General features: G+C 44.9%; 1 protein-coding gene and 1 long non-coding RNA gene across 2 annotated transcripts in view; one reads left to right on the top strand and one right to left on the bottom strand.

Annotated features, from left to right (window-relative positions):
• Positions 1 to 13,972, bottom strand: part of LOC144891992 (uncharacterized) — a 707,648-nt gene that overhangs the window by 308,580 nt on the left and 385,096 nt on the right. The window lies entirely within an intron of this gene.
• Positions 1 to 13,972, top strand: part of LOC137427356 (uncharacterized) — a 78,186-nt gene that overhangs the window by 7,029 nt on the left and 57,185 nt on the right. Inside the window, exons 2-3 of the mRNA XM_078777127.1 lie at positions 5,280 to 5,474; positions 8,681 to 8,791. Of these exons, the coding sequence (XP_078633253.1) occupies positions 5,280 to 5,474; positions 8,681 to 8,791 (306 nt within the window). The remainder of the gene's footprint in view (positions 1 to 5,279; positions 5,475 to 8,680; positions 8,792 to 13,972) is intronic.

Here is a 13,972-nt window from a genome sequence, read left to right on the forward strand (position 1 = left end):
TTACTGAGATTCCTTCAGCCGCTCTCAAGTTATCGTGGAAACGAAACCTATCATGGGGGGACGGACAACCTCAAAACATAATTTCTCTGGTGACGTCGTTGGCTGAGGCATCAAAATTCTTCTTCCCACTTGCCTTTCAAGTTGTAAATTTCAAGTGAACGTTCTCAACTTATTTTGTGGAGGTCCTGTCTCGAGTTCTGACATTATAGAATTAAACCAAAAAAATGTCTCCACAGATAAAATAAAAATCTCTGTGTGGGTCAACTCGCGCACAGAAACCATGGGTGTTAGGGGGGGGGGGGGGGGGTGGAACAGGAAACACTGATATGACATTTCAACTGATTATGCTGGATGGCAAAGATCACTTGCCACTCAAACTGGTGTCTGGCGGGGAGGATGGTTTAGCTCAAAATGGATTATGTCGAATCATAAAATTTCTTTTTATGCCTCCGCCAACAAAGTCGCCAGTTCATGTTTTCCGGCTGTCCGTCTGGCCGTCCATCTGTGATAGGTTTTCGTTGCCTCGATAACTTGAGAACGGCCAAAAAGGATCTTAGTCAAACTTGGCACAGGTATGTATAATGAAGTAAACGATGGACTGATTCGATTTTGGGGCCACGAGGTCAAAGGTCAGAGGGCATGCAAGGTAAAAATACTGTTTCCATGATAACTTGTCAACCAGTGATGGGGTTCTGACCAAATGTGGAACACTAATGCAGAATGATATAAAGATGAACTGATTAGATTTTGTGGTCGAGGTCAAAGTCTGTAATAAGTCGATAACTTGAGAATGGCTGAAGTGATCCAATGAAAATTTGGTGAGGGTATGTTTAATGATGTATATATTAAATGATTTATAATTGGGGATCAATAGGTCAAAGGTCAATGTCTGTAAAAGGTATTTAACTCGAGAATGGCTGAAATGTTCTCATTTGAACTTAGTACAGGTATGTATAATGATGCAAAGATTAACTGATTAGATTTTGGGTTCAAGAGGTCAAAGGTGAAAGGTCAAAGTCTGTGATAGGTCTGTAACTTGAGAATGGCGAAAGCTGAAGGTCTATAACTAATTCAAACTTCGTACAGATATGTATAATTATGTAAAGATTAACTGATTCGATTTTGGGGGTCCTGAGGTCAAAGGTCAGAGGTCATATCAGGTAAAAATTTGGTAACTTGGGTACAGCTGAATGGATTGAAATCAAACTTTGTTCTTGTTGATCATGTTATAATGTGGGCGGAGGCATATCAGTCGACGAGGTGATGTCGAAGAATGCCGTGATGTCGAAGAGTGCCGTTCTAGTTTATTGATGTTTTTCCCGTGATCAGATTTTGTGTGATTATAATGAAATATACAGGAGATTGCGTACTTCCGGTTCCAAATGAGACGTTCGGTTTCAAGAGTGGTCCTGGGCTTGTTACTTGGCAAGTATATTGATCACTCCGGTTTGTGTGTTTGTGTGTGTGTGTGTGTGTGATCCTGGTTGATCAGAGTAGTGATGGCAATGTACAAAAGAGCACGCACAGCTGTAAGGATGGACGGGAACAGTGGTGAGTTTGAGGTGAAGGTGGGAGTGCATCAGGGGTCGGTACTAAGTCCACTCCTATTTGTAGCTGTGATGGAGGTGCTGGCTCAGACCGTAAAGGAGGGTTTACCGTGGGAGTTGTTGTATGCAGATGATCTGGTGTTGATTGCGGAAAGTATGGATGGACTGAAGGAAAAGATGAACAAGTGGAAGGAATGTATGGAGACAAAAGGTCTGAAGGTGAATATCGGAAAGACAAAGGTGATGGCAAGTGGTAAAGCATGTGGTGAGGTGGAAAGAACTGGGAAGTGGCCGTGTGCTGTGTGCAGGAAGGGTGTCGGAGTGAACTCCATTCAATGTACAATGTGTGCTGAGTGGGTTCATCAAAAATGTAGTAGTCTGAGAGGATCATTAACCAGTGTGGCAGCTACATTCAAATGTAAGGTGTGCACAGAGGGAGCTGCAGATGGAGGAAATGTTGAGTTGGATCTTGGAGACGGCGTGAAGCTGGAAGGTGTGAAAACATTTTGCTACCTCGGAGACATGCTGAATGGAGAAGGTGGATCAGACTCGGCAACGGTTGCTCGAGTGAGATGTGCATGGAAGAAGTTTCGGGAACTGAGTGGCGTGCTGATGAGGAGGAGAGTGTCGCTGAAGCTGAAGGGAAAGGTGTATGCTGCATGTGTGAGAAGTGTTATGATTTATGGGAGCGAGACATGGGTAATGAACGTAGAGCAGCAACGAAGGCTGGAAAGGGTGGAAATGCGAATGGTTCGATGGATGTGCGGAGTATCATTGAGAGAGAGGAAGACAAATGATGAATTGCGAAAGATGATGGGAATATTGCCTGTGATTGATGCTGTGAAGAGGAACAGGTTGAGATGGTTTGGTCATGTATTGAGGAAGGATGAAAGTGACTGGTTGAGAAGAGTGATGGAAGTTAATGTAGAAGGAAGTAGAGGATGGGGAAGACCAAGAAAGACTTGGCTAAAGATGGTGGAAGAAGAAATGCGGGCAAGGGGGTTAACAAGGAGAGATGCAGAAAATAGGGCAAAATGGAGAAGATTGTCATGGGGACCGCAAGGCTAACCCCCGCTCTAGCAGGGAACATGGCCTTAAAATGCATGTTGTGTTGTTGTTGTTGTTGTGTGTGTGTGTGTTTGTCTGGCCGCTCACTTATGCTTGCCTACAGGTAACAATTTCAAACTAATCTTCACGAAACGTCACCAAATTGTAGAGTTGGTGGTCTGCCAAAATCCTATTTATTTTTGAGATCAAATGGTCAAAAGGTCAACATAGGCCATAGGTCAGCGACTTTTCTTCAAATTTCTAAAATCCTCAATTTTCATCCGATTGATTGAAAATTAAACAGCAATTGCATGGTGGCTCATTGAATTGGGAAACCAACTATTTAAAGTCCAAAGGTCAACTCAAGGCCAAACTTCTAAAATCATCAATTTTTATCTGAAACATCGTCGCTTTTCATCCGATTAACTTGAGCTTTGATTAAGATCGTCAATTTCAATCTAAATTCAATGGACAATTTGATGTATCCATGGCTTTATTTTTGGGGAGAGGTGGATTTTGCAAAAAAAAAAAAAAGACTTGGCTGAAGGTGGTGGAAGAAGAAATGCGGCAAGGGGGTTAACGAGGGGAGATGCAGAAAATAGGGCAACATGGAGAAGATTGTCATGGGGCCCGCAAGGCTAACCCCTGCTCTAGCAGGGAAAATGGCCTTTAAATGCCTGTTGTTTTTGTAGAGGTGGATTTTGCAAATATTGTGCTCTGCATGACGTCTTCTTGTTACTTGTAAAATCGAAGATTTTTCAAGAATATTGGTTGGTCTTGTTAGTTTGTTTATCTGTGAACAGGATATCCCAAAAAAACATTTTGGACAGATTAGGAATGCAACTATATGGCGGATTATACGCGAGGAGGAAGAAGAGTACCGACTCACCTGGACGGGTCTCGCCGATGTCTTCACCCTGCAAAAATAGCTCAAACAAAAACTGATTTACAAATGTACAGAAAATAACGGAAGGATTTATTAAAACAGAATGCCGGGACAAAGAAAAGTGTGACGATAAACTAAATTCCTAGATAGAGTGTGCTCCCTCACCAGGCTGAGAAACACAGACCCAGGGTGAATATAAAAAAGAACTGGAAAATAAATTATGTGTGTGTGCACTTGGCTCAATCGCCTTGAACCTCGGCAGGAATAGTGTCGGTCCCAAACTCACCGTCCGGACGCTGCGGTGTTCTTGGCAGGAAGAAGGCTGCAGTCCGCTCATTCGCGCCATGCTCGGCCTTGCCAGGCGTCTCGCTCACCCCGGCTTCGTCATGCTGCAGCGGCAAGCCGCGCCCGTCCACGTGTCGTCCGCTCGGAGAACCGCAGTTTCCAGGCTGCGGGCTTTTCCCGTTGCCTCTGCACGTCTCCCGGTGGCGTCTTCGACACGGTCAGTCCAAGCACAAATGCCCGAGGGAGAAGAACTAGGGAGAAAGAGAGAGGGGAAGGCAAGAGCGAATGTCGGTCTGATAGTTCTTTTTTATGTCGGGTCCTGACGTCATCGGCACTTCTCCACCAATGCCCACAGACAACCACCACCTTGTCCAGCTCTCCACCATTGAGCACGCCACTTCTTGCTCGCCCTTCCTTAACCAATCAGTCGGTGGCTCCTTGCTCCTGCCTTCCTGTTAGTCAACTCCCGCCCAATCGCGAGTTGCTTCTTGCTCCGCCCTTCTCTCTGCCAATCAGTCGGTCCTGGCCAATCACGGCTCCTCGGGGCATGTCTTCACGGCCTGCCTGAGCGATGTGTGCCTGCCAAGTCGGGGTTGTCAGCCCAAGTGCGTCATCTGGGTTCCAGTTAGTTTTATTATTTTTTTATGGTTTAATTAATGGGCATTTCCTGCGCTCGTGTCTCCTGCGGTGCCATAAGGGACAAAGGATAAATCACATCGGGTAAGACATACAGGGATAATTTATCCATATTCCCTAAGCTAAATAACATGCCCCTCCCCCTCGTGACGGGAACAGACATACCACTTATCCGACATCCGGGCTAAACAGAACTTATTACATGGGGTGATTCTACCTGACCTGATTAATTTATACATCCTACCTGTTCTAAAGTATCTCTTCCCCACTGACGTAACACTATTTAATGATACAAATGGTCTTCCTTCAAATCTTTAACACAGGTGACCCAGTACTACTTGCCAGTGTGATGAACTTGATCTGAATTGCCCTGGACGTGTTCCAGAAGAATGTTGTTGTGCCATCTGATTTTCTTAAAAGTGGGTTCCTGATTTATTACCTGAAAGTTAGTGATGAAGGGAAACTGTACATATCAGCATATCTGCGGCATGGATTACATCTGAGCACAAATACTCCTTCCTTCATACACATCCCCTGTGTGTGAGGCCTTCTCACCATTGAATAAATTTGCTGAATAGGCTCAGATTTTCTCTTAATATCTAAACTTTTGTATGTTTCAAAATTCACATCAACATATAATGCAATTAAAAGTTTTGTCAAAAAGCCTGCAACATGTACAATTTATTTTTGTGGATGTCCCAGGATGCACCCACCGTATGTGTGTGATGAACGTTTAAGTTATGCTAACTGCTTCAAGCAGAGGATAAGGTCTCAAGTATAGAGGTATTTCACATGTTGGTACTGTGTGGGACCAAGGTACTCAGGGTGAAGTAAACATCAGGAAGAGTAAGAGTGGTATGTTTTTTGCTTCTCTGAAGGTTCACCCACCATGTATGCTCAAGTTGGCTGTGGGAAGGATTCCTGTCATATGCTGCCAGAATCAGAACAGCCGCCTGTGTTTGGGTGTCAAATGAAAGTGGAGGAGCTGGAAGGATCTCCTGAGATTCTGCAGATAAAAATTGAGGATGTGAACTCCTCTGGTCTGGAAGAAGAGCAAAGCGACCAGCCGAATGGTGAGTTGTGTGATCTTCATCACTTCTGATGAGACATGTGTTTGTTTAGTGCCGAGTTTTTTGTTTTTTTTCGAAATATGATAAAGGCTCGTGGAAAACAGAGTGGAATGGAAGATAATAAAATGGAAAGGGGGAAGCTACAACAGCAGAGTTAACATGAGATTGAGATGAAGGGGAGGGGATAAGGGGACATGGGGGTGAACAAACTGCACACAAGTTGAATGAAACATGGGAAGACGAGGAAGGGAAAGTGGAGATGAAACACAGGTAACAAACCAATGAACAAACGTGAATAGGTGAGGGAGATGGTGGAGTCGGTTGGTGAGGGTGAGTGGGGGGGGGGGGTGAGGGGAGGGAAGAGGAGGTCTTTTGTGAGGTGGAACCATTGCAATTTGTATAAAATGCCATTAGTTTTGGTAGTATACCAGGTGAGGCTTTATTATACCAGGTGAGTGCCCAGGCCCCAGGGGTATTGCCCCGAATTTTTATGACACCCCTATGAGCTTCGATGGAACTCTGTCTGTGGAGGAATCCGCGTCCTTTAATCTTCATTTTTGTTTTGTGGCTTTGCGACTGATGCAGATAAGACCAATAATTTTTAAAATGTATTCATTATGTCGGGATTAACTCACCGACTCCTCCTAAAAGACAAATGACATCCCAAATGTCCACTATCTAATGCTGGCAGATGGGACATTTCGGTTAATATTCTTCTGAGGGACGGCACACACATTGCCAAATTCACTGCAAGCGACAAACCAGGATGGCAGTTTATATGTGTTGAGATTTCAACTCAGACAAGGTAGCTCAAAGATGTGTGTGCATACTCCGAAGGTATCTTGCAAGTCAAGTCCTTCAATAAAATTAATGATCAACAAATGATTTTTTCAAACCGCTCCTGACCTTTTCTCCACTTGCTGAATCTTTCCCCCTTTCCACTCCCCTTATCAAATGGTCACTTTGGCCGATCATACAGTCACTGTCTTAGCTTTAGCTTATTCATTCCAATCTCTGCATTTGTCAATCTGTGAACCTGCCATTCTATCTCGTATTTATTTTTCCATGAGGGATGACATTTGAGACAAAAAAATCAACTCGTCCCATATTGAATCGCAATTGCTTGTGATTTGCCTCAAATTGAGCAAACAGCAATTTTGCCTTCCCAGCCTTCCCAACATTTTTCTTACAACCTCTTGTTGATTTTGATTTTGGCGGGTCGTGAAATTCCCAATAAAGTTGTGGTCGGGTCGGAATCATCTCGTAACATCGAGGCAGTTTATACAAAACGTAATGCTTTGATATCGCAATGTTTTTTTGTTTTTTTTGTATACAAGATCGAGGCTCGTGAAAGAGCGAACATTAATTACACAGAAAGACAAACCGACACATAAAACATATAACATAGGGAGCGGTAGACAAGATGGGGAGAGAGGGGGAAGGACACAAACACAACATTTGAGAGCAGGGACCGAGAGACATGGAGACATCGAGAGATCTGAGAGAGGGCGAGGGCTTTGGGGGGGGGGGGGGGGAAGGGGGCAGTGGGAGAGGTATAAAACATATGGACACTGCCAGGACTTCCAGGAAAGAAGTTGGAATTTCAAACAAGGTGGATCTGGGGTGAATTAGCGGGGGTAGAAAAGATCAAGGTTTTGGATGGGGGAAGATAAGAGATGGTGGTGAACAGCTGTTTTAAAGACCTGGAGGGAGGAGTGGGATTGAAGGGAGTGAGGGAGTTTGTTCCAGAGGCGGGAGAAAAGAGGAATGAAAGAGTGAAGGTGAGCGGAGAGCCGAGATTTCGGCAGTTTAACCATCAGAGGGTTGCTGGCAGATCTTGTGCGACCTGTAGGAATATTTGGGGGACAGAGCACAGAGAGAGCTGGGGGTGCAAGGCCGGAGAGGAGTCGGTAGAAGACAGAAAGACCACCTACCTGCCTGCGGTGAGTGAGTGAAAGGCCCTCAGAGATAGCTTCATCGCGGGAGATTCCAATAATTCTGAAAGCTTTGGTTTCAACAGCGTGAAGCCGAGCTAGGTGTGAGGCAGGAGCACCGGCCCATAGGGGAGAACAGTATTCCATTGAGCTGCGGATGAAAGCCTTATATGTGGTGAGGAGCTCAGGTGTGCCGAGGAAGGACTTCGCACGACGGAGGATGCCCAGTCGGCGACTGGCTTTGGAGGCCAGCTTGGAAATGTGGTTTTCCCAAGAAAGATCATGGCAGATAGTGAGACCCAAAATCTTGAGCGACAGAACTTCTTGGAGAGGATTGTTGAGAAAGTAGATGGGAGGGTTGTCCAGTCGATCTTTTCGGAGAGACATAGTAAGAGTGTGAGATTTGTCAGGATTGAAAGACATGTTCCACTTGTTTGACCAGTCTGATTTTGTCCAGGTCTTCAGAGAGTGAGGAGGCAGCAGACTGCCGATCTGAGGGAAGAGGAATGGAGCGGCAGAGAGTGGAGTCATCAGCAAAGAGATAGAGAGGATTTTCGAGAGAGTCAGAGAGATCATTGATGAAGACCAGAAAAAGCACGGGGCCCAGAACACTGCCTTGGGGAACTCCAGCCTGAACAGGAAGAGGAGATGAGAGAAACCCATTCAGGGCCACACGTTGACGACGACTAGAGAGGAAGTCCGCCAGCCATGCGTGGAGATTTCCATGGATACCAAAGGAGGAGAGTTTGGTGAGCAGAGCGGGGTGCCAGACCGTGTCGAAGGCACGTGATATGTCGAGGGAGACAGCTCTAATTTCCTGTTTGGCATTGAGGACCTCCATCCATTGTTGAGACAGCAGAAGCAGCATGTCCAGAGTAGAGTGACCTGGTCTGAAACCAAATTGATGATCAGAGATCAAGCCATTGGAGAAGAGGAAAGATTTCATATCAGAAGCAATGATGGATTCCATGACTTTGCTGATAATTGGGAGAAGGCTGATTGGTCTGTAGTTGCTAGGATCTGTTTTTGCACCTTTTTTGTGCAAAGCGGTGATGTTGGCTGATTTCCAAGCAGATGGCAGTTGACCTTGAGCAAAAGCAAAAAATGTTTCGACACAACGCTATTCCCATGGGGAAATGTTTTATTTTGTCTCTTCAAGGAAGATCTCAAATCAATGATTTTAATGCAATATTTATTTATTTATTTTAAGAATGTGGAACTGGCTTTGCATGTGACACAAAACTGCCTGCATTTAATAAAAGTTACTTTTTTCAGACTTCTTTGTGAAAGTGGAAGTGAAAACTGAGCACGACATTGATGCCCACCTGTATCTTCCAGAATCAAATGACTCTGAAACTTCTTTCTTCAAGAACCATCCCCATGAAGGTTTTTGTCATTGTCTATACATTTTGATTTGGAAAGTTTGATGATGAATTCTCGCGTTCACGAAAAAAAAAAACCCTGTGTTATGATTTAATTGCTTAAAGAAATAACCACGTTGGCAGATCAATTTCTAAAACATCCATTATCCTCCTTATCATTTGGTAAAATATTTCACCCAACAACAATATACCTTATTGTAATCCTGTTATCCTCAATTTGTACTCTCATCATTTCTGATTGAGCTTTAGTTGCATTCTTTTTATTGATTTATTCTCCATGTTTGTACATGATCTCTCCTCGTGGAAAACGGTGGTGACAGAAAGAAAAAAAATGGCCCGAGAGTGTGTAATTGATTTATCCTTTATCCTCATCATAAATATTTTAATGATAATTTAAAAATATATATATATAAAACAAATTAAATGAAACTATTAAAGATAATTAAATTGTAATAATAATTTTAAAATGATAATTTGTCATTATGCCAACAATAATATAACTTGTATGCTGGTATCTTATTGATCTTTAATTGCACAGTTTTTATTGATTTACGAGTAAAAATCCCATCAAAAATGTTCATTTGACGGTGCAGTCTCGGCCTTGTCAGGTTTTTGTTTGTTTGTTTTTTTTTTTTTTGTTTTTTGTATACTGAATCGAGGCTCGTGAAAGAGCTAACATTTATTTCACAAACAAATCAACCAGACAAACAAAATATACAAAAAGAGGGAGCGGAAGACAAGATGGGGAGAGAAGGGGAAGCACACAACCACAACATTTGAGAGCAGGGAGAAGTGTGGGAGGGAGAGGGCTTGGGGGCAGGAGGCGTGGGAAGGGGAGGGGGGGGGGGGGAGAGGTATAAAACACAAGGGGACCGAAATTAGCGGGGGTAGAAAAGATCAAGGTTTTGGGTGCGGGAGGATAAGAGATGGTGGTGAACAGCTGTTTTGAAGACCTGGAGGGTGGAGTGGGATTGAAGAGAGTGAGGGAGTTTGTTCCAGAGGTGGGAGAAAAGAGGAATGAAGGAGTGAAGGTGAGCAGAAAGTCTTGATTTTGGCAGTTTAACCATAAGAGGGTTGCAGGCAGATCTTGTGCGACCTGTAGGAATATTTGGGGGACAGAGCCCAGAGAGGGCTGGGGGGGCAAGGCCAGAGAGGAGTCGGTAGAAGACGGAAAGACCACCAACCTGCCTGTGGTGAGTGAGTGAAAGGCCCTTGGAGTTAGTTTCATCGCGGGAGATTTCAATGATTCTCAACGCTTTGGTTTCAACAGCGTGAAGACGGGCTAGGTGTGAGGCAGGAGCACCAGACCAGAGGGGAGAGCAGTATTCCATAGAGCTGCGGATGAAAGCCTTGTATGTGGTGAGGAGCTCAGGTGTGCCAAGGAAGGACTTCGCACGACGGAGGATGCCCAGTCGGCGACTGGCTTTGGAGGCCAGATTTGAAATGTGGTTTTCTCAGGAAAGATCATGGCAAATAGTGAGACCCAAAAGCTTGAGTGACAGAACTTCTTGGAGAGGATTATTCAGAAAGTGGATGGGAGGGTTTTCCAGTCGGTCTTTTCGGAGAGAGATCGTAAGAGTGTGAGATTTATCAGGATTGAAAGACATGTTCCATTTGTTTGCCCAGTCTGTGATTTTGTCCAGGTCTGCAGAGAGTGAGGAGGCTGCAGACTGCCGATCTGAGGGATGAGGAATGGAGCGACAGAGAGTAGAGTCGTCAGCAAAGAGATAGAGGGGATTTTCAAGAGAGTCAGAGAGATCATTGATGAAGACCAGAAAAAGCACAGGGCCCAGAACACTACCTTGGGGAACTCCAGCCTGAACAGGTTTTGCTCATGTCTTCTTTATTTATGAGACATCCTCCACACATAAATGAACACCAGTTTTACTCTGCGGATGTTGCACATTACTTGCGGCAAATTTCACCTCCCTGCACCTTGTATTTATTGCTATTTAAAAAGACAATTCTGTACACCGCCCTTGAGGCTCGGTTTGCAAGCCACCGTCTACAATTCCAATAGAAAAGACATAATTACTCTTCATGGAAAATGTTTTTCGAGTTTGTTTTGTCCTCAAAAATAGACAGCAGTGAACACACATTTGTGTTAAAAGATTGGCCTTTAAAACCGACCCTTATGACGGGGCACAGACATCTGTACAAATACACAAACTAACATTGTGTTTTATATGTCAGATGTTTATACATGATCTCGGCTCATGAAAAAGTAAGGTGACAGAAAAATGGCCCTCGTGGGAGAAACTGTTTCGTATAACATGAGTAATTCCTTCGTATTTGTTTCGTAAAAGTGTGATGACTATTCATGCAATAGATGTGTGTCATGTGTGTAATCGATAGACCTTTGTATTCTGTGCTATCCTGTTTTTGTAGAAAAAACACCATTCCTTACAACCCAATTTATGTCCAACTATCGGGGACGTGTGTACCCCGGTTTAGAATAGGTACACCGTATCCCTGCGTGTCGTAAGAGGCGACTAAAAGGGTTGGCGTCAGAAAGGGCATCCGGCCATAAAAACATTGCCTCAAAAAGAGAACCATGACAATTACAACCAGATATGGGCAGGGTACAGCCCAAAGTACCCCGTGGGGGACCCCACTCCCTCTCGTCAAAACTCAAGGTGGGGAACCCGATCGAAGCAAGGGTGGAAATCACTCCATTTATGACGACGAAACGTCTGATGCCCGACGTGGAGATCGGTCTCTGAGGTTTGGGACGTGGGATGTAGGGACAATGACAGGGAGATCAGGAGAAGTGGTGGAAGTATTGGTCAGAAGAAGAGTGGACATATGTTGTGTGCAGGAGACAAGATGGAAGGGAAGTGGTGTGAGAATGGTGAAGGGTAGGCAGGGACAGAAATACAAGTTTGTGTGGAAAGGGTGCCCAGAAGGCGTGAATGGTGTTGGTGTCCTGTTTTCTGAGGAGTTTGTAGACAGTGTGGTGAGTGTGACTAGAGTGAGTGATAGGTTGATGATGGTGAAAATGATGATTGGAAAGCTCTTGGTGAACGTCATCTCGGGATATGCTCCGCAGGTTGGTCGGAGTGATGAAGAGAAGGACAAGTTCTGGTGTGCAATGGAGAAGTTGATGGAAAACTTGAAAGATAAGGAAGGTGTTGTGATAGGAGGAGACCTAAATGGACATGTGGGAAGGAATATGGACGGTTTAGGGGGAGTTCATGGGGGTTACGGATATGGTGTGAGAAATGGAGAAGGTGAAAGGATTTTGGAGTTTGCTGATGGAGCTGATTTGTTGATTTGTAATACTCAGTTCCAGAAAGAGGATAATAAGCTTGTTACATACACGTCAGGTGGGTCGACGACAACCGTTGACTACCTGATGGTGCGTAGGCGAGATAGGGGGCACCTCCGGGACACAAAAGTGATCCCGGGGGAGGAGGCTGTTTCACAGCACCACTTGGTTGTCTGCGACATAAGGTTGAAAGGTGCGAGGAGAGCTCGGCGGGTTAAGTACCAACCGAGAATGAAGGTGTGGAGTTTGAAAGAGGTGACAGTGAGGGAGGCATTAAAAGAGAGGGTGAGTATGGTCGAGGATGATGTGGTTGAGCTTGAAAGTGGTTGGATGTCAATGAAAGAAAGTCTGTTGGGAGCCTGTGGTGAGGTATGTGGATGGACAAAAGGACCACCGAGGCACTCGGAAACATGGTGGTGGGATGATGAAGTTGGAAAGAAGATTGAGGAGAAGAGGAAGAAGTTCAAGGAGTGGCAGAAGGTGAAGGGTACGAGGGGCAGAAAAGGCAGAGCATGAAAGTTATAAGGCAGCCAAGAAGGCTGCAAAGGAAGAGGTAGCAAAGGCGCAGGAGGCATGTCGGAAAATGTTCGGAGAACGCTTGGATTTGGAAGAGGGTCAGAGAGCGGTATTCAGGATTGCAAAGCAGATAGCGAAAGAGAGGTGTGATGTGATGGGGGTGAGTTGCTTGAAGGATGAAGTGGGACAAATCGTTGTGGACCCAGATGGAATTAAAGGAAGATGGAAGAGATATATGGAAATACTCTTGAATGGAGAGAATGAATGGGATGGCAACATAGAGAGTAACCCAGTTTTAGGACCGGCAGAGAAGATAACGGAGAAGGAAGTTGAGGAAGCGATTGGAGCAATGAAGAGTAGAAAAGCGGGAGGGCCGACGGGAGTTGTGGGAGATATGTTGAAGGCAGCGGGAAATTGGGGCGTGAAGAGAATGACAGAGATCTGCAATCTGGTGGTGAAAGAAGGCCGCATTCCAGTGGATTGGGAACTGAGTACCCTCGTCCCTCTATACAAGGGGAAAGGTGACCCTCTGGACTGTGGCTCATATCGATCGATAAAGTTATTGGAGCATGGAATGAAGGTATTGGAAAGGGTGTTGGAGAGGAGGATACGGAAGAAAGTGAAGATTGACGAAATGCAGTTTGGATTTATGCCAGGAAGAGGAACGACAGACGCGCTTTTTATTGTGAGGCAGTTGCAGGCGAAGTACATGGAGAAGAGGAAGAAGTTGTTTCTTGGGTTTGTTGATCTGGAGAAAGCATTCGATGGGGTTCCACGTGAAGTAGTGACATGGGCATTGAGGAAGTTAGGAGTGGAGGAATGGTTGATCAGAGTCGTGATGGCAATGTACAAAAGAGTGCTCACAGCTGTAATGACGAAGGAAGGGAACAGTGGTGAGTTTGAGGTGAAGGTGGAAGTGCATCAGGGGTCGGTACTTAGTCCACTACTATTTGTAGCTGTGATGGAGATGCTGGCTCGGAACGTAAAGGAGGGTTTACCGTGGGAGTTGTTGTATGCAGATGATCTGATGTTGATTGCAAAGTATGGATGGACTGAAGGAGAAGATGAACAAGTGGAAGGAATGTATGGAGACGAAAGGTCTGAAGGTGAATATCGGAAAAAACAAAGGTGATGGCAAGTGGTAAAGCATGTGGTGAGGTGGAAAGAACTGGGAAGCGGCCATGTGCTATGTGCAGGAAGGGTGTCGGAGTGAACTCGATTCAATGTACAATGTGCGCTGAGTGGGTTCATCAAAAATGTAGTGGTTTGAGAGGGTCATTAACCAGTGTGGCAGCTACATTCAAGTGTAAGGTGTGCACAGAGGGAGCTGCAGATGGAGGAAATGCTGAGTTGGATCTTGGAGACGGCATGAAGCTGGAAGCTGTGAAAACATTTTGTTAC

Source organism: Myxine glutinosa, chromosome 5 (genome assembly GCF_964187855.1).
Source record: "Myxine glutinosa chromosome 5, kmMyxGlut1.1, whole genome shotgun sequence".
Taxonomy (NCBI): Eukaryota; Metazoa; Chordata; class Myxini; order Myxiniformes; family Myxinidae; genus Myxine; species Myxine glutinosa.